The sequence below is a fragment of the Peromyscus leucopus genome, chromosome 11 (assembly GCF_004664715.2).
Source record: "Peromyscus leucopus breed LL Stock chromosome 11, UCI_PerLeu_2.1, whole genome shotgun sequence".
Taxonomy (NCBI): Eukaryota; Metazoa; Chordata; class Mammalia; order Rodentia; family Cricetidae; genus Peromyscus; species Peromyscus leucopus.
This window is the reverse complement of record NC_051072.1, coordinates 55,358,927-55,378,259: the sequence shown is the minus strand read 5'-3', so window position 1 is coordinate 55,378,259 and position 19,333 is coordinate 55,358,927. Positions and strand designations below refer to the sequence as shown.

The 19,333-nt window shown below is 46.2% G+C and overlaps 1 protein-coding gene across 1 annotated transcript in view; it reads right to left on the bottom strand.

Moving 5' to 3' along the window:
• Thbs4 (thrombospondin 4) overlaps window positions 1-18,931 on the bottom strand; it is a 47,109-nt gene extending 28,178 nt beyond the window's left edge. The window contains 3 exon segments of the mRNA XM_028892871.2: window positions 1,035-1,282; window positions 14,416-14,619; window positions 18,715-18,931. Of these exon segments, the coding sequence (XP_028748704.1) occupies window positions 1,035-1,282; window positions 14,416-14,619; window positions 18,715-18,802 (540 nt within the window). The 5' untranslated portion in view covers window positions 18,803-18,931.
• Window positions 18,932-19,333: the final 402 nt, after the last annotated feature.

The following is a 19,333-nucleotide window of genomic DNA, read 5'->3' as shown; positions in this document are numbered from 1 at the left end:
AACCCAAATGCCCCCTAGATTTCAACTTTCTTGGAATTTCTGCTTAACACTGCTTCCCAGCACACACTGACAAGAGAGCTAAGGTCAGTTTTAGAGTTTCCGTATCACCATCCTAAAACGACACCAAAGTCCTTCCTGCTAGTGATGGAAACCATCGCTTCTCCCCTCCTCCTTGTAGGGTGGGCATAGACAGCTTGAGACTAAAGCACATATAATAAACCAACCACACAGAAGTGGAGAACGAGCGTGGAGGCCCAGGAGACCACAGCATTGATGCTGACGCTCCTTCCTCTACCAGATGAAACTCGAGAGCTGTGACCAGATATAAATGATCACAAAGGACAAAAACTACCCCCAGTTCTTCATAGGAATCACAGCATCTCACAGTAAACAAAGCGAAAAGAAACGTGGCGGTTTCCATGGCAGGTTCGGTGACAGGACATTGGAAATCTCCCACCAACATGGCATAAAGAGAAGACAGGGTTGATGGGAATTTTTTGAGACTTCATTGAAACAGAGGCGTCCTTAAACTCATCTTTGCTAGCAAATGGTTTGCCAGTATCTGTGTGTGGGGGAAATGCTTCTTGTGCTTGGCAGTTCTCAACCGTTCTTTGTTATTTGCATTAAAATAGTAAATAACAACATTTAAAAAGGAGTGAAAATACATGATCCTACTAGACAAAGATAATTTACTTAATTTTAGCTACTCCTTTTAAACTTTACAATTGTTTGAAAAGCCAACTCCAAAGAACCTATTTATTTAACTAGAAACAGAAGTTCTCAATTTTGATTTCCTATAAAATATGAATTTTTTAAAAATATTGATGCCTAGTCACCAGAGCTTCAGATTCTGATTTAATTTGTCTTGGGTGGTGGCGGGTAGCTAACAAATGTTTTGCAATTCCCCAAGTGACTCTAATACACAGCATTGGGCCGACAGCAATGAGCTAATACATCTTCTTTACCATAGGCCTTTGTACCTGAGGCCATGGAAGCCCATTTTCCATCTTGGAGAATTGTTTGTGGGTTCCTACCTGTGGCTTCCTCTGGAATGTCCTCAGTTCAATGGACTCCGGGTTCTGGGTAAGGCCAGAAAAGGCTCTGGGGAGGTTGTGCATGGAATCCACCTGGGCACAGTCCAGGTAGAGTTCTATGGAGCCAGCCCCTCTCTGCAAATTGCTCAGTCTCAGGAGAATCCTGTGGCGCCTCCCATCAGCCAGCTGCAAGTTGTTGAAAACCACCAAATGGATCTTCCCATCATCCTTCAGGTAACGGAGGATGGCTGGAGCCAAAAATGGAGCAAAGACATAATGAGAGGAAGGAAGGTTGTTCTGGGCTACGCGACCTTCTGGTCACAGGGCTGGGCCACTGGAAACAACGTGGGTTGTAACCACAAATGTTGGTTTATTACCTTTTGTGTGCCAGCTACTATCCTTGGTATGACACAGTACTATTAGGTGACCTACCTTCCTCCTGGGGATGTTTTGTGAAGATGGAAAAACATAGAATGCTAGCACATCCAGAAATAAACACAACTCTAATGAATAGACAGAGCCTCCCCCATCCAAAAGTCAGATAAAATTCGTGAACATCCCTTAAAGGCATGCATTCACCAAGCACGAGTACCCCTGAGCACATCGGGATGGTGAGTGCTGTTCTCAGTTGCTTTAATTTCGGAGGGCAACGCTATGAAACTAGCGTAAGCATTGGGGCAGCAAGTGCAGCTTAGACAAGGGAGGAGCTCGCTCAGGTCATTGTAAGCTGACGGACTGAAATCAGAGCCCCAGTGCGGTACGCTCCAGGGCACAGCTGGGGCCTTGTAAGCATATTTCACACCACGTTTTCGATGCAGCTCTGTCCCTCATCAACCCATCCCTCACAGTCTAGAAAAGAGACTCACGACCATGACCTTGTTTTCTGTCCCCTCAGGTGCAAAGCTCTCTGTCTTTATTATACACACCAACTAAGGACTCAGGGAATTAAAATTTTCTGGCTTTTAGCTCTGCTTTTTGACGCCATTGTTGCCGCGGATGTATTAGGACCTGAACTAAAATCTGATCCCGAAAGCCAACCGTTTGTGAGTGGAAGTCGTTGGCTCAGTTTTGCTAGAAAGACCAAAATGATTTGTTTCCAAGGGCTTGATGAACCTGCCAAGATACTTTCAGGCACACACACACACACACACACACACACACACACACACACACACACATCCCCAAATGCAATACATTTGTATTAAAAATTGGAAACTGGAAGCTAGCACACATATTTAAACCTCTGTTGCTGTTGATATGTGTGTCTTTCCTCAAGTGCCTCCTCAGCAGCCTGGAAATGCCAACCTAGAGCTGCCACAGAGGCCAGCTAGCCAACGAACTGTTGTGTCGCCATGCTGCCAAAGAAAATGGTATATTTTAAGGCTTTGCCCACAGTACACTTTCTAGGTCCAACGTCTTGCCTCCTCCCAACTCTGCTAGCTTTGCTTTTCTGTTTGACAGCTGTGTGGGGAGAGGGACAGAACTGGCATCCTGTTCTGTGACATACAGATGGGGAGGGCAGGGGTCTGACAGAGCTTTCTTATGTCCGTGTGGTCACCGCTATGTGCATCCTGTCAGAGAAGAACTTGTAAGACCTGGACCTTCCATGGCAGCTCAATGCTAACTTTCCTGAAGTATTGATAAGGCTTAATAAATGCAATAAACATCGTGTGAGGAGACATTAGATGGTGACTGTAAAATACATGAGGAGACATTCTCCGTCCCTTCTCTCGACCTTCTCTCTCTTTCCTCTTGAGTTTGGGGATTAGTGGTGTTGAGTCATTCCCCCTGAGAAAAGAATGAAGTTTGATTTCTAATCTTGTCTGCAACAGAATCTTTACCTCTTTATCTACTAGGAACTTTATCACAAGTTTAAAGTACTGGCTGCATGGCTGGGAGCTGGAGCTATATACAGTAACTAAGAGAGGAAGAAATTAAGAGCAAACGTAAGCACCTCTTCAATTTTTTTTAAACCCCAATTACTTTACTACTTAGAACAGTTTGCAACTACCTGGCATTTTACAAGCCAATAAAAATACCATCTGTCTATTAAACTTGAATTAGGTCATACACACTTTTAGCCAACACACCATCACTCGAGTTAAAACCAACACGTCTCCCTGTATTCACGGCTTAAGAAGATAGTCATTCGTTTCAAACACAGAGTTAAAACCAATACTCTTGACTTTCCTCCCCAAACTAAGATTTCTCTGGATTTCAAAGGGAACATCATTTGGGCACAATGCCACTTTTCACAGATCCCTGCAGCGCACACGGGTCATGGTTTATTTTCACAACTGACTGGCTGAGATGGGTTTTATAAACAGTACCCCGTGGGGTAGATGCTGTGAATACGAACTTTCAAAGAACAATTAAATGACTTCATTTAAAGCTTTCCACATAAAAGCTGGCAGAGTGGCCCTTCCCAGTCCTAGCCCACAGCAAACCCTGCCTGTGTGCTCAGACCCTCCTGAACGAGCGCTGTATTCCGAAGTCTTGTGTTTTCTGTGCCTATGCACCAACGTCTCACAAATGACATATTTCCCCAAGTGCCTAGGACTTGTGATGAAGGGGGAGAGGAGGCTGTGTGTGTGTGTGTGTGTGTGTGTGTGTGTATGTGTGTGTGTATGTGTGTGTGTGTATGTGTGTGTGTATGTGTGTGTGTGTATGTGTGTGTGTATGTGTGTGTGTTTATGTGTGTGTGTATGTGTGTGTGTATGTGTGTGTGTATGTGTGTGTATGTGTATGTGTGTGTATGTGTGTGTGTTTATGTGTGTGTGTATGTGTATGTGTGTGTATGTGTGTGTATGTGTGTGTGTTTATGTGTGTGTATGTGTATGTGTGTGTGTATGTGTGTGTATGTGTGTGTGTATGTGTGTGTGTGTGTGTGTTGAAACTTTCACAGTGTCTGTTAGAAAAATCGAGTGCCTTGACATTTACCATTCTTCATTCTGATCCAATAATTTTTGTTTCTTATGACTTTCATTTTTCATTTTTCTCTTTTATGGCAAATTCCTCACTTCCCTCCTCACTTCCCTGCCTCCATACTTTTATATCATATCTTCTGAGCCCTTAGCCCACCCCAGAAGGCAATCAGATGTGTGCTGAGAAAGCCATCTTGTCCTCATCAGTCACAGAGACCCTCAAAGCAGTCGTGAGTTTTGTCCCCAGAGACCCTGCAGCCTCTGGGTGGGTGCCTCCTGACATCCCCGGAGGCAGAGAACACAGATGCTCCCTCTTCTCAGCGCTCCCGGCATCCGGAAGCCAGCCCCTGACCCCAGAACACCACACCTCTGCCCGGTCAGTGCTCTGGGGAATGTTTCCTGGGTCCAGTTCTGTTTCTCCAGCTGCAGCTCCAGCAGCTCCCAGGCCCAGCAAGCCAGCCTGGTGTTCACTAATCGTGTGGTCTGATGCAAAGGACACCGCGAGGCTGGCCTGGAAGGAGGCCGACAGATGCCCCTGTGGCAAGTGGCCTCTGCCGCCGCTATCTGCTGTTTCTCTGAGTTCCTCTGTGAGACCTCTGCCTCACCCCCTCAGCATTGGTCCATTTTGAACAGTTTGGGGATGGGAAGCCTGCGTTTTCTGATCCTTCTGATCAGAATTCTTGCCTATTTGTATGTTTAATAATTTTTATATATATTTGTATGAAGGCTTTGCAGGGATGTATGTTATGTGTGTTACATTTGTGTGTGGTGTAGGCAGAGGTCAGAAGAGGGTGTCAGATGGCCTCAAACTCGAGCTAGGGACAGTTGAGAGCTGCCAGTTGGATGCTGAGAACAGAATCCAGGGCCTCTGTGAGAATAAGTGCTCATAACCACTGAGCCACCTCTCCAGCCCAGGTCTTGCCTTTCTAAAGCAAGCACAGTGATGAGCAGATGAAGCCCTCCAATAGCTGCCTAGTGGTTTCTGGTTAATTCTAAACTCCTTATCCCAGGACAGGCCCCAGTCTGACCATCACCTTAATTTCTTTCCACACGGCCAAGTCTATTTCTTCTTCATATTCTCCGTATCTGAAAGGATCCGGACAGCTGTTTGCTGTCACCCACAATCACACCTCCTAAAAAATGTGGAGGACTCTGCTGTCTAAGCTTAGTCTGTTTGTGACCGTCACAGTCTGGGGCCTGATCTGACGACACGAGCTTATGTTTGCTTGCCTGTGTACCAGGTGACACAGCCTGATGAGATGCCATTTCTGTGGCTTGTAAGGAAAACAAAACCATCGAACCAAGCCTAAGAGAGAAGGATTTGAAGTTCTGCTACATTTGGGAAGGAATTGTTCAAAAAAGTGCTTTTGAAGAAATGGACCTTGTAGTAAAAAATGCTGTCGCTTACCGACTTTTAAAGTAATGAGGCTGAGTGCCAGCTTTAAAAACCTAGACATGATAGGATCTTGTGGGCCTGGGCAGAGGAGTCGAGAGCGACCTGGTCTGCAGGCGCTCGGGGAGGCAGCATAAACAGCAAATGACCTTACTCCTCAGTACTTTGAAGTCTCAGATGAAAACCATCGTTGGCAGCTTGGGTCATCTTTTAAAGTCATTACACATTTTAAAGACGGCTCCTCGCTATCATCGTCCTCCATGGTAGAACTCCTGTTTGTCTTTGCTGATTTATTTTTAACGGGCTATGTAACGGTCATGGTAACTTCTATACTTTGGCGTTCCATACAAAAGGAAATCACCAAATTGATGGGGAATGTCTTTCTGTAGGCTGTGATTGTGTCGCTCTGATTGGTTGATAAATAAAATGCTGACTGGCCAGTAGCCAGGCAGGAAGTATAGGTAGGATAAACAGACAAGGAGAATTGTGGAAAGTGGAAGGCTGAGTCAGTAGACACCAGCCTGCCATCCAGGGAGCAGCATGTAATGGCACACAGGTAAAGCCATGGAAAACGTGGCGACATATAGATGAACAGAAATGGGCTGAGTTTAAGTGTAAGAGCTAGACAGTAGTTAGCCTGAGCTAATGATCAAGCAGTTTTAATTAATACAAGCTTTTTTTTTTTTTTTTTTTTTTTTTTTTTGGTTTTTCAAGACAGGGTTTCTCTGTGTAGCTTTGCGCCTTTCCTGGAACTCACTTGGTAGACCAGGCTGGCCTCGAACTCACAGAGATCTGCCTGCCTCTGCCTCCCAGTGCTGAGATTAAAGGCGTGCTCCATCACCGCCCGGCTAATTAATACAAGCTTTTGAGTGATTATTTTATAAGCAGCTGCGGGGTCTGTGGGGCTGGGCAGGACCAGAGAAATCTTCAGCTACACCAAGTAACTTTTTCCTAACAATTCTCTGTGTGACCATGGCAAATGCAGCCCTGTTTCAAAAGGCTCTTTAGATCAGTTTTCACATATGTAAGGTTTACAGAGGGTGGGTAGAGGGAAGACAGAGAAACCACTAGGGAGAGGGAGGCCCGGCGATTATGCAAAGTGCCGGAGGAGGGAGTTATTCTGAAAGGTTATGAGAGTCATGATAGTACTCGTCAGTGACAAAGTTGTGAGGGGCACAGAGCCCAAAGGTCGTGCTCTAGGACAGTTACAAAGCAATGGCTTCAGCAGCCTGCGGCCCTTCCTAGATCTGCACAATCTCAGAATATTAACAGGACAACTCATCCACTTCATCTCTCTCTTGACAAATCCCTTCAATAAAAGTGCAGCTGCCACTGGTACAGTTCTGGCCACAGGGAACTCATTACTTCCCAGAGAAATGCACGTAGCTTTTGGATAGCTCGCCACAATTTTCCTAGTACAGAGCGAGTAAGTCCCACCCGGTGGGTTCTAATCTTATTTTTCAGGGCCAGAACAAGTTTAGTCTGATCCCCATGTCAAACAATTTTCTTCAAACATTTTCACATCTCTCCTGTCTTCTGTCTGGCTCCTTTATTTTTCTATTTCCTTTAACTTTTCAACTTGGACATGATTTTAAAAAAGTGTGTGTGTGTGTGTGTGTGTGTGTGTGTGTGTGTGTGTGTGTGTGTGTCCTAAACAGATGCTTCTCTTCTTGAGGGAGGCTCTGATTGGACAGTGTCCAAGATGAAATGCAGCAGCATGGATGTGGCTCTATTAATTCAAGTAGTCCAGCCACAAATATACATTAAGGAAAACCAAAGTTTTTTTTTGTTTTGTTTTGTTTTTTGTTTTTTTTGAGACAGGGTTTCTCTGTGTAGCTTTGCGCCTTTCCTGGAACTCACTCTGTAGCCCAGGTTGGCCTTGAACTCACAGAGATCTGCCTGCCTCTGCCTCCCAAGTGCTGGGATTAAAGGTGTCCACCACCACTGCCCAGCTGGAAAACCAAAGTCTTAAAAGCCTTTTAAAAATAGTTACAGGTCTAGAGAGATGGCTCAGAACAATGGCTGCCCTTCCAGAGGACCTGGGTTCAATTCCTAGCACCCACATGTTGGGTCACAACTGTCTGTAATTTTAGTTCCAGAGAATCCAACTCCCTCTTTTGGCCTCCACGGGCACCAGGCATGCAAATTGTGCATGGACGTGTACATACATGGTGCATAGACATGCATGCAAGCAAAACATTCATATGCATAAAATAATAAAGAAAGAAAATTTTAAAAAGTTGCATCACAGTATCTGACAGATCCTTCATTCAGCAAATGTTTTGCACCTCTATTATGTATCCAGTGTGGTGCTCAGCATCCAGTGATGTCGAGGAGGACGCTTTGGTCAGCTCTCTCAAATTCTGCAGTCGACAATTCACTTTTCACTCCCAGAGAACAGATTTACGCTTGTACTTATTCAATTTAATCTGATTGACCGTGGCCACTGTGCCGTCTGGCAAATGTTGATGGCATTCAATGTATTCAATTCTGCTTCCCTGCTTTATGCAATAAAGTACTATTGTTACTTAAGGCACTGTGTTGATTCTTGGCTGTAAGGTGGTTTATCTAACCCAGTTGTCTTCTGGCATATTCCTTTTTATATCGTTTGGAAAAGCAAATGAGAGACTTTATGAATTTTTCTTCTAAAGTCAAGCTATGGCATCCTCACAATGCCTATTTGAGCTCTCACCTTGGAAATTGTTGTAAAAAAGAGAAAGCTCACCATGTCTTATCCTTGCCAGCCCTGTTTTGTGTTTTAAAACCCCAGATTTGTTTTCTAGGCAACCCTAAAGTACATGAATAATAATAATAGAAAATGTCAAGGATTGTTCTAAAGCTCATCAGTCTGAGGCTTTTAGGATCTTTTTTGTAAAAGGAAGAGCATACTCCAGTCTGCTTCCTGTGATGTCTAAACATTAGCAACAGTGGCTACGCTACCACTTTCTTTACTGAATACCCCAATATGTAGCCAGCCTGGATATGGACAACTAAGTTTGTTGAGGGGACTGTTATTCTGCTCAGGACTCAGTGCACCCATGTATTCTGATTACTGCCTGTCCCACCTCCCACCTGTCAACTTCCCTTGTTACCGCCGGTCCCTTTTCCAGAGTCAGGAGTTTCGGTTTTGTTTTGTGACTCATTCAGTTTAAACAGGGCTGGCTGGCTGTGTGACCATTGGATTAGAACTACACACTGGATGCTGGCAGGGCCACCAGGGGGCGCACAGCAATGGGAGCACAGCGACGGGAGCACAGCCATGGGAGCACAGCGACGGGAGCACAGCCATGGGAGCACAGCCATGGGAGCACAGCCATGGGAGCACAGCAATGGGAGCACAGCAATGGGAGCAACGACTCCCCCTTTCTCAGAGTCGTTTGTTGGTGGTGCTGGGAGCTGAGCCCAGGCTAGGAAAGCATCCCACCATGAGCTTCATCTCCAGCCCTCGTTTCTACTTTTTATTTTGAGACAGGGTTTCACTAAAGAGCCCAGGCTAGCCTGTGACTCACTCTGTAGCCCATGCTGGCTTTGAACTCATTTTTGATCCTCCTGTCTCAGCTTACAGAAGAGCTGGTATGGTTGGCATGCGCCCGCATGTCCAGGATGGATGGTGTGTGTGTGTGTGTGTGTGTGTGTGTGTGTGTTTTGTTTGTTTAAATCAGTTTTAACCATTCTCGACTGTTTGAAGAACATTTCTGCTGAGTAAGACAGAAGCAAAAAAGCCAACTTCAGCTGATCTCAGACATCTGTTAATCTTGAATAATGTTTCCTGACATTGGGCTTATCCCTTCCTTCTTCTTCTTTGTTCTGAACATAGCACAAATACTGCCTTTCGATTCAATGTGCAAATCAATAATATCAACCCAGTTAAATTTTAGCCTTTTCTAATTATTTTAGTTTTGTAAAGGTTTTTTTTTTTCCTCTTAAATCTTCTACCTTTTGCATGTGGCCATGCTAAAACTGAACTCAGACATGTTTTGAAATGTAAAAGGGACAATGAGTGTTAGGCCTTTTCCAGTCTTGGCATATTGTGACAAGTCCAGGGCAGTTATCACTAGCATTTAAAACCTCCCATTTCCCCCCATTCATTCCTGGGTCTGGAATGCTGCTTTCTAAAGTTCTCTTCCTCCCTCCCTCATGCTGGACTTGTCTTTAGCCTGCAGGTTTCAGAACTTCTACCCTGAGCCACTGGATCCTTCCTATCCTTAGGCTGAGGAGTATGATTGACTCTAGTCACGGTAGCAGCTTCCCGGGGTACCTTTCATTTCAACACCATCAAGTTGCTCTGGGTGAAGCCAAATGAAGACCAAGGGAACGATTCTTTCCATTGTCTTTCTCTCACAGGAAAGGTTTCAGCAAGGCAAGATGTTGTCTTTGGAAGATGGTTGGCTAAATAGCAGACATCTGTCCCAACCATTCATTCATTCCCCCATCCATCCACCCACCCATCCACCATCCATCCATCCATCCATCCATCCACCCACCCATCCACCATCCATCCATCCACCCATCCACCCATCCATCCATCCACCCATCCACCCATCTACCCATCCATCCATCCACCCATCCACCCATCCATCCATCCACCCACCCACCCATCCACCCATCCACCCATCCACCCATCCATCCATCCACCCATCCATCCACCCACCCATCCATCCCTATTTAAGAACCTGAAGCTTTTTTTTATTGAACCCCATAGGCTAATGGGGTTCAGCACACACTTCCATTTTGGGGGTCATTCTGAGATGACTATTATCACCCTTGCTGTAGAAGATGATAACTGTGCTGACGGTTACACAGATGCCATGGTGACCAGTTGGCAGGATTTTAACCAGGACCCAAATCTGGGATGCTAACAAGAAAATTGTCTCCATGTCAGATACCAGAATGGCTTCAATATATCCAAGCACATGGTTTCTATAAAATACTCATTTATAGAAAGATCTCACCACCTGTGTGACTAAGAACTTGACAGGTCATTTGTACCAGAAACACTACCTGTATCTTCTTGTATGCAAAAGTTCTCCCACGTGCAATCATTAAATATTTGTTTCAAGCAATTTACATGTACCAGACACTGTAATTCCATAATTTCCACAAAATGGTGTGTCACCATTTATTTTATTCAGCTTGCACATATGGAATCAGTTTTACCTTCCCAGTCCTGCTGTAATATATACAAAGGGACATGTTAGTACAAAAACAGGGAAGGGGTGTCTTAGCTCTGCCGAGAAAGAGCTCATAACCTACTGGAGAGACTTGCGAGCAATTAAAGTACTAAGCAGTACTAAGCAGTGTACAATCAGTACCTCTGTTGGTCGGAAAGCATAAAGTCATATAAAGGAACCCATGAGATGGTTTTTAGAAGGGTCTTCAATGTATAAGATTTTGGGATGGGGAGATGGTGCAGGACATGTAGTGGGAAGAGCAGAGGGCAGAAGAACAGAGAAAGAAAGACAGCAAGAGAGGGCCCCGAGTGTGATGGCTGCTCTTTCCAGCTGAAGCACAGGCTGCAGAGAATCCCGCAGTGAGGCACAAATTGGGGAGTGTAGTTGAGGGTTGTGTTTAGACCCTACAGTGTAGAGCCTGGAAAGGCAAGACAATTCCACCTTATTCATTTTGGAGTGGGGGCCACTACAGGTCTCTGTGGTTGGGTGTACCTTGACCCAAACTACTTTGTGAGCAGTAGTGAAATGGCAGTGGGTGGGGTGATTTGGAGAGGGAGAGAACTGGGGTGAAGGGCTCACTGACGAGCTCTTCTGCAGTCATCCTTAGTCACACGAACTTCGGGTTAGTCCAGGAGTTCATCTAGGAAGAGGACCTAGTCCTGTTCCTCAATACCATCTGAGCAGTTGTTTCCATACCTGGCTAAAACTCACTCAGGTCCACTGGAGGAGGAGGGGGGTTTCATTTCCTACTCAGGTGTTTTAAGTCAGTAGAAATGCATTTCAATTTCTTCCGAGCATGGCACTGTTTGCTTTGCAAACTAACAGAAAAGGAGGCCAGCTGAGCCTCAGCCAGCTGAGGTATGCCTGGAGATCACCACGCAGGGAGATCATTCTCCCGTGCATCCATAAACTATGTCCGCAAGGCTACCATCACACTGCCCACTGAGAGGTCACAGCCACACGCCACCTCTTCTCCTTGGACTGGAGGGACTCACTGATTCTCCTCTACTGTGCAGTTCATTACGACGGCTGCTCCTTCCCAGAACTTTGCATCACTTTGGCAGTGATGGAAAATATGTGCACTTTCCCCGTTGTTCTAGAGAAACAATTCTAGATGCGTCCTTTAACTCTCCAAGCTTTAATACTCATATAATACCTCTTTGCTTTCTGAGAGTTCTCATTTCTGGATTCTCTCAGAACTTTTTTGTTGTTGTTGTTTTTGCTCATATTTTTCTAAGAATCACTTATCTTTTTTTAACAGGCAGGAGGGTGAGGAGGTGTGCCAGTCAGCTTTCCTTTGCTGTGACAAAATTCCTGAAGTCAACAACTCAAAAGAAGAACATCTATTTTGGCTCACAGCTGTAGAGGTCCATGGGCACAACACCGTTATGGGCAGCACACGGTGGGGCAAAAATTAATCCCTTTGTGGCAGCCATAAAAGAGAGAAAAACAGAAGTCCCGGAGTCCCCATGTCCCCTTCCAGGGAACGCCCCCAGTGACCCGACTTCCTCAGCCCCATGTAATACTCTTCCAGTGACACACGCTTTAGCACGTGAGCCTCTAAGGAACATTTAACGTCCACACCGTAAGAGGAGGGCTGGAATGGAGCTTATTGGCACGGTGCTTGCTTAACACACGTGAGACCTTAGGTTCAATCTGCCACACTGGAAAACGAATAAGAGGAGGTTTTAATCAGCTACCTCGTCTTTTCGCTAAAACGTTTGACCATCTGGAACTTACAGCTGCATGGTATCGCTGGTGTCTCTTCAGAGGAAACAGTAACAAGCCCTCCACTCATTTCTGTCTGTGCCATGGATCTAGTGTTTCTTTGGCTTTGAGAGTAAATGGGAAGAGTCAGTTCTGGAGGGGTGGCTTCCTGTGTCCCCTGGCATGATGATCCACACAGCCTGGCCATCTTAGAAGCAGCGGGAGAGATGCGGGTGTAGGGAAAGCTAAGAGCACCTTTCGTTCTGCTGAACTGAGCAGGAAGAAAGGTCTTTCCCGAAATAGCTGCAAAGCCAGCAACAAGTTCAGTTGTTGATGTGAGGCTAATGGAGCTGGCTCATGGGAGGCAAAGAGGTGGGCTAAGTTACCTCTTAGCGTGGAAGGGAACAGGGAAAAAGGGCAGGAAGGGCTGACCTATCTGCTTATCATGTCCCAGACTCCGTTACCTGAAATCTCACATCACCCTGAAACTCACCCAGGGGCAGACCAAGGAAGCCCATGGAAGGGTGTGTGGGAGAAGGGAAGAGAGGAGCAAAAAGTTAGCTTTAAAAAAAGGGTTACAGCCCACCCCTTTCTGCTTAAACTCTCCCAGTCTGTGCAAGCAAAGACTTTCCTTAGCCCTCAGTTTTAAGAGTTCAAGCATGAATACAACTAAGAGACACTCTGAAACACTAAGAAGGGTCTACTCATAAAGCAAGCTGAAACAAATATAAAACCCAGTCCCTTTTGTTTAGAAATGCACAAAGCAGCCAGCAAAATATGTGTCTGTCACATTCCTTAATAAACAGGACCAGGTGTTGTCCCCGGGGCTTGGGTGAAAAGGAAGAGGGTGAAAATCCACAACCTTTTCCTCTGGGAGACCTTTCTCAGTGTCAATAGAAACTCCCTTTGACAGGGAAACATGCCAGACCGCAGTGAGATACATGTGCGCACTGAGGTGAATCAGGCTGAAAATTGTTCATTCTTCCCTGTCACTTGAGGTGTGCGGGGCTCCTGTAAGACCAGCAAAACACCCCCTCCCCCAGCTGGGAGTTCCGTCTCCTCAGCCATGGCATCCGAGCGAACCCAGGAAGAGTGAGGTGGTCTCACCTTAATCCACTGAAGTCTTAATCTCCAATACGACGGCATTTGGAGGTGGAGACTTGGGGAGTTAGTAAGCTGAGATCAGGTCCTGAGGGTGGGACCCTCATTGGAGGATTCATGCAGTTACAAGAAGAGACAGAGGAGAGCTTGCCCTGTCTCCGCCTTGTGAAGACACAGTGAAAAGATGATTGTGTAAGACAAGCACACCTGCCTGGAATTTGACTTCAGACTTCCCAGTCTCTACAACTATGAGAAATAAATGCCTGCCGTTTAAGCTACCTACTCTACACACTAGTGATAGCCGAGGATGATAAGAGCCATGTGTCATTGTCCTGGTCTCATCCATTTCTGAACTGGATTCAGAATAACGTGAGGAGGGAACCATGTCAGAAGGCATCTTGGACACGAAACAGAAATAATGCGAGAGTCGCAGGAAGGGGCGGGGTGCTGTGGAGTGCTACCCCCCAGGCACGGCTGGGTCACTGCACTTTCACACTCCCAGGAACTGTGATTCCTTTAATAAGATCTGCATAAGACTGAGCCTATCAACACTCTGCCATAGGCTGGAGAAGGGTTCCCAAAGACCCAACACTTCCCCGAGGATCTGTAGGTGGTCAGAGCTAATGGTGGCTGGGGGAGGGGGAGACAGTTCTTCAGGGTGTAGCCACAGGCAAGTGGCCCATGCTCCTCTACATAACCCCATCACCCAGGTTCCTGTAACTAATTCTAATGACTTACAACAAACAAACCCCTCAAAACATGGAAGCAGGAGGACTCGTTGGCAAGAGGAAGGGGGAACGGTGGGGGTCAAGAGAGGGCAATGTGGCGGTGACGTCAGTGAAAACACATTCCATACATGTATGTTAATGCCAGGATGAAACCTACTGTGCAAGTAATACAGTAACAAAAGGGGTATATTGGTCACAAGCAATTCTTCCTTTTCCTCTCTCAGCCACCATCATGCAGGTGAGTGCCCCATAAGACTAGGGCATCAGAAAGGAAGCAAGCAACAGGAGCCACCTGAAGTAGACCCCAAATCCTAGGCTAGAAGGGGCACTTGGCGAACACCCCGTGAGTTGGCTTACCTTTGTTCAAGCGTCCCATCACAGTGAATTCGAAGTATTTGCTGTTGTCACTGGAGGAGTAAAGGCCAAAGATGGTGGCCGAGCTCTTACTCTGCAGCTTGAAGGTGGAGATCAGGTAGATCTCGTGCAGGGTGGGATCTGTCAGGACTGGCTGCAGGGCACCTGGGTTCAGTCTCTGACCGGGGGACGGCAGAAGGTCCAAGACTGGAGAGAGGAGAGGGAAGCTGGTGGTCACTGAAAGGCTGACTGTGGGGCCAATGCCTCCTATTGTTGAGGAGGGGCGTTTGACAATAAGCTACCAAATCATGGGACGTGATCTTGCTGCCTTTTCCCCCTACATGGTCAAATTCATCAGTTCTTCCTTGACTTTCATAGTGGCCGGACATTTGGAGCAGAAGAAATACAGCACAGGATTTATGACTTAACTTGGTATAGCCCTAAAGAGAAGACTAGATTTGCAAACACAAAATTGGATTTGGCTGAGCAAGTGGCTCTGAAGACGATCACTAGGAGGAAAAGTACTAAAGGCTTAAAGCACAAGCCGGGATGGATGAGAGCGGCCGCTCAATGCTTTGGTCACATCCTCGAGCAGTGAATTGCACTTACAGGGTCCTTGACGCACCTGTTGGGCCAGAGCTAAGTGCGTTTTCCGGGTCCGTGACAAATGACAGGGGAAGAGGCAGAATGCACGTGTGCCGTAGTAGAGAGAGTGCCAATCACAACACAACCCGACACTTTTGTGAGAGCCTGTACAGTTCTCTAAGATTTCTGTTAAAAAAAAAATCATCCCATCGAGGAAGCAAAAAAGTGATGTGTGTGGTTTATTTGACTGGACAGCATGCAGAGGGATGGAGTTGGTCTACAAAGTAAAAATCTGCATTTGTACAACCGTAAATGGCTTCTTCCTCAGTAGGCAGCGCTTTCCGGAAAAGCTTCCTGGGACTCAGTGAAGTGTGAGAGGGTGTGTCCAGAGCCACGACTGTCCAGTGCGAAGCTGATGGTGGGCGATACTGGTACTCACACTGAATGTTTACTGGTTTGCACAAATAATGCTTGAACAATTCCCTGGCTGGCTGGGAACTTCAGCACCTGGAGCTATCTCTGGGTTACAATAATCTGATTGCTAAAAAGGTCACATTGATGACTTATAAAGAGATCTTACGAATCTGCAAGATGATAAGCATCCTAACAGGAAACCATGCAATTTACAGAAAAAGAATCACAAATGGCTGACAGGTATATAGATAAGTGTCCATGTGCTCATTTAGTGATGAAAGAATTGCTAATTTAAATAATACTACTTTACTATCAAATTGGACAAATTAAGAATACAGTAATACCTAACACTGTGGGTGAGCGGTCAGGGAGTTCTTTCATGGTCTGCTCATTAAGGTTTAAATCAGTAAAAACCCATGGCCTTGTACATGGTAGCCAAGCTCTGTGAGCCATACCTTCAGGCCAAATTAGTAGAAGCGTTCTGAAGGAAGTTTAAATAACAATATCCAAGACTCTGAAACCCAAATATCCCTTGACCTAGCAATTCTACTTACTGGAATTTATTGGAATGGAATAATAGATAAGACAGTAAAGGACTTCGGTACCATGACAGTTCCCATCAGTGGTGATTCTCCAGCTTCTGCTGTGGGAGAAATTAGGTGAAACTAGAAAGAACAGGTTGGCAATACTGAAGCCCTCCTGGCTGAGCGCTTTGCCACGGCACCTCAAATGTTCATGGACTTCATTGTTAGAGCAATGGCTGGTGCCAATCCAAGCCAACCACACCACTTCAACTGTCCAATAGGATACTAAGTATGATATCAAAATACCAGAGACAGCGTTAGCGTCCTATATTACAAAACCGACTAAATTCATTTTGGTCCATATTTTTGAAATGTATCTAAATTCATGAAGATATAGAGAAATGTTTATGATAAAGTTTAAAAAGTCACAAAATTATATGTGTGTGTGTGTGTGTGTACAACATGCTATTTTTAGTAATTTATTTGTTTAGACAAAGATTTGAAACAAAGGATGATTCAACAAAATCTTTACATTAAAACTAGCTATTTCTAGGTTGTAAAAGGCTTTTTTGTTTCTTTATTTTCTTGCAATTCTGGTAAATCATTTTTTATAATGAACAAGTATTGCTTTGTACTAAAAAATGAATAAAATTTCTAAGACAAACAGGAAAAACCCTAGCTACTCAAGAATGTCTATTCTTTTTAATAATCTGTTTCCAAGATGGATCTATGCTGTTTGTTTTTTTTTTAAAAAATATTTTATATATTTATTTTGTATATATGACTGCTCTATCTGCATGTGCACCTTTATGGCGGAAGAGGGCATCAGATCCCACTATAGATGGTTGAGAGCCACCATGTGGTTACTGGGAATCGAACTCAGGACCTCTGGAAGAGCAGTCAGTGCTCTTTAACCGCTGAGCCGTCTCTCCAGCCCGGATCGATGCTGTTTCTCTTCCCCAGAAGACCTCATGTAATAGCGAATTTAATACTAGATGTGTTGAAAAGTAAAATATCTAATGTATCCTTACAGTGGCCCAAACTATGAAAACAATTGCTGAGTATATATTTCAAAAGGGAAATCACGGTTTTTAATTTCTGAAGAACTGAAAACGTATCCTTCCCACCAATGGGGTGGGGGTAAGGTTGAAATAAAGTAATGTGTTTGAAAACTCCATTTTAGATAAGGCATCTTCAAGAAAGACACATACACTCAAAGTATGAGAACTGTATTCCAAACTAAACACCTGGTGCTCGATCCTGGCTTCGAGTTTGATCACGCCTGTGATTTAACTGGCTCTGGACTTGAGTGCTTCAATCTGTGTGGTTCATTCACGGCTCTCTCCAGAGGCTGAGCTGGGGTGAGTTAGTAACGACTTCGGAGTATTTTGAGAAGGAAATGAGATGCTACCATTTCCTATTAATGCTATTACACTTGAGTAAAAGTACCAGGATCCAATCATAAGCCTCTACCGTTGGAGGGGAAACGACTGCTTCCCAATGAGCGTGGAAATTGAAAACCTGCTAATTTAGTTCTAGCAGCCCAGCTGAGAGGGAAACGGAGATAAGTGAATTATCCAGTTGAGCTGATGATTGCCGACTTGATAACTCTATAAAAGAATCTACCAGAAACTTGACTTAATCAGATCCTCTACGGCAACTAAGTTAACCTGATAATTTAGGTCATAGCGCCTCAGCTCAGTCTCCACAGAACTGCCAGGGCTAAGGGGCACACCACCAAGCAGTGTGAACAGTGTCAAGAATTTATATAACAGAATATTATATAACAGAAAAATAACCTCCCTCTCAAAATAAAACTTTCGAATAGTTTTTTTTTTTTTAAACGCCCTTTTCCATCTTCCTAGAAACAGGCCACCATGTGTACTGAGGCCATAGGATCCCGATATTCCAACCCAAACTAAAAATAGTAGGGTGATTCTGGTTGGACTACTCGGTAAACCGGGTGGCTGCTGTGGTGGGGAGCACAGATTGCCTGCACAGGCAGCTTCGCTCAGCTTCGGGAAGGATAATTTTCACTCCACCTGTGCGTTCCTCCCAGCTTTCCTCCTTCTCGGTCCATACATAGTGAAACCACCCGGGCGCCTAGTGCCAAGAAGAAGGCATAGACCGTCAGAGTCCCGGGATCCTTCCTGTCGGGAGTAATCTCTTCCTTGTGGTCTTTACAAGATAATTTGCTTAAGCTTAAGTGCTTTCTGCATGAAAGCTATTTCTACTCCCTGTCAAATTCTTGAATTTTTTTTTTTTACCTCTTCATAGAAAAAGACCAATTTCTGGAAAGACTCAAGAAATCACACTACCCCCTGGGGGAAAGTTCGCCTTTGAGTGTAAGGAGTAAGCACAGCAGTGGATCAAAGCCACTTTGCTCAGGGGGTCACTTAGTGCCGGGGCTCACTGGAGAGAAGAGGCCGCAGGGGACAGACGCTGGTCTGCAGACAACTTAGGATTTCATGCCCCGCCAGAGGACCAAGGACCGTGTGGCACATTCTGCAGTAAATGATGAAAATAAGTTTGCATCCTCCCAACTTAAGTTTAATTAGACCCATGGCTGGGTAATGGAATTGGAGAAAATTCTAGACTTTCATCATCCCTTCCAATCACGATGTACTTCCATTCGGGGCCCAAGAGTTACTGCGGGGTGCTGGGCGAGGCCGCAGGAGCGCCCAGGCAGACAGAGCAGCGCACGCAAAACCGGGCCCCCTAGGCGATCTCGGGACGGCGGCGGGCTAGGTGCAGAGGGGGACCCGGGGAGGCCACTTACCCTGGGGGGTGGCCTGGGCGCCCGCCCGCTGCCACGGCTGCAGGACCAGGTGCAGCAGGAGGAAGGCGGCGGCGCGTGGGGCCGGCATGGTGACTCTTCTGCTCCCCGAGGGCTGTGCGGGCGACAGCGGCGTGGCTCTGCCCGGGGCAGGGTGCTGTCCGCGGGGCCAGGGGCGGCGAGCGGCGCAGGTGGCGGGCGGGGCGGTGCGCAGCCGTCGGTGGGGCGCTGGCTGCTGGACTCCGCTGGCCGCAGCCCGCGCTTTATGGTCCAGCCGTCCGCCCGAGGGGGGGTGGGGAGGGGAGGGCGGGGGAGGACCGAGTCAGGGCGGCCCCCTTGGCCAGGATCCCCCATTTGCCGGGAAGAGCGGGGGCGGCGGGAACCGGGAGCGGGGGCCACAGAGGGAAAGGCTGGTGGAGTGAGGTGGACAGTGGAAAGGGGTGGGTGGACACTGGGTCGTACTGAGAAAGGGGGGGGGGCTGCGAAGGAGAGGATAGGGTGCAGAGGGTGGGCAGAGAGGGACAAAACGGAGGAGGAGGGTCCCCTGGTCCCCTAGCCTTGGGCACCTCGACTCTTTCCTCCCTTACTTTTTTATGATTTTCTAGAGAAACATCACTTGGAC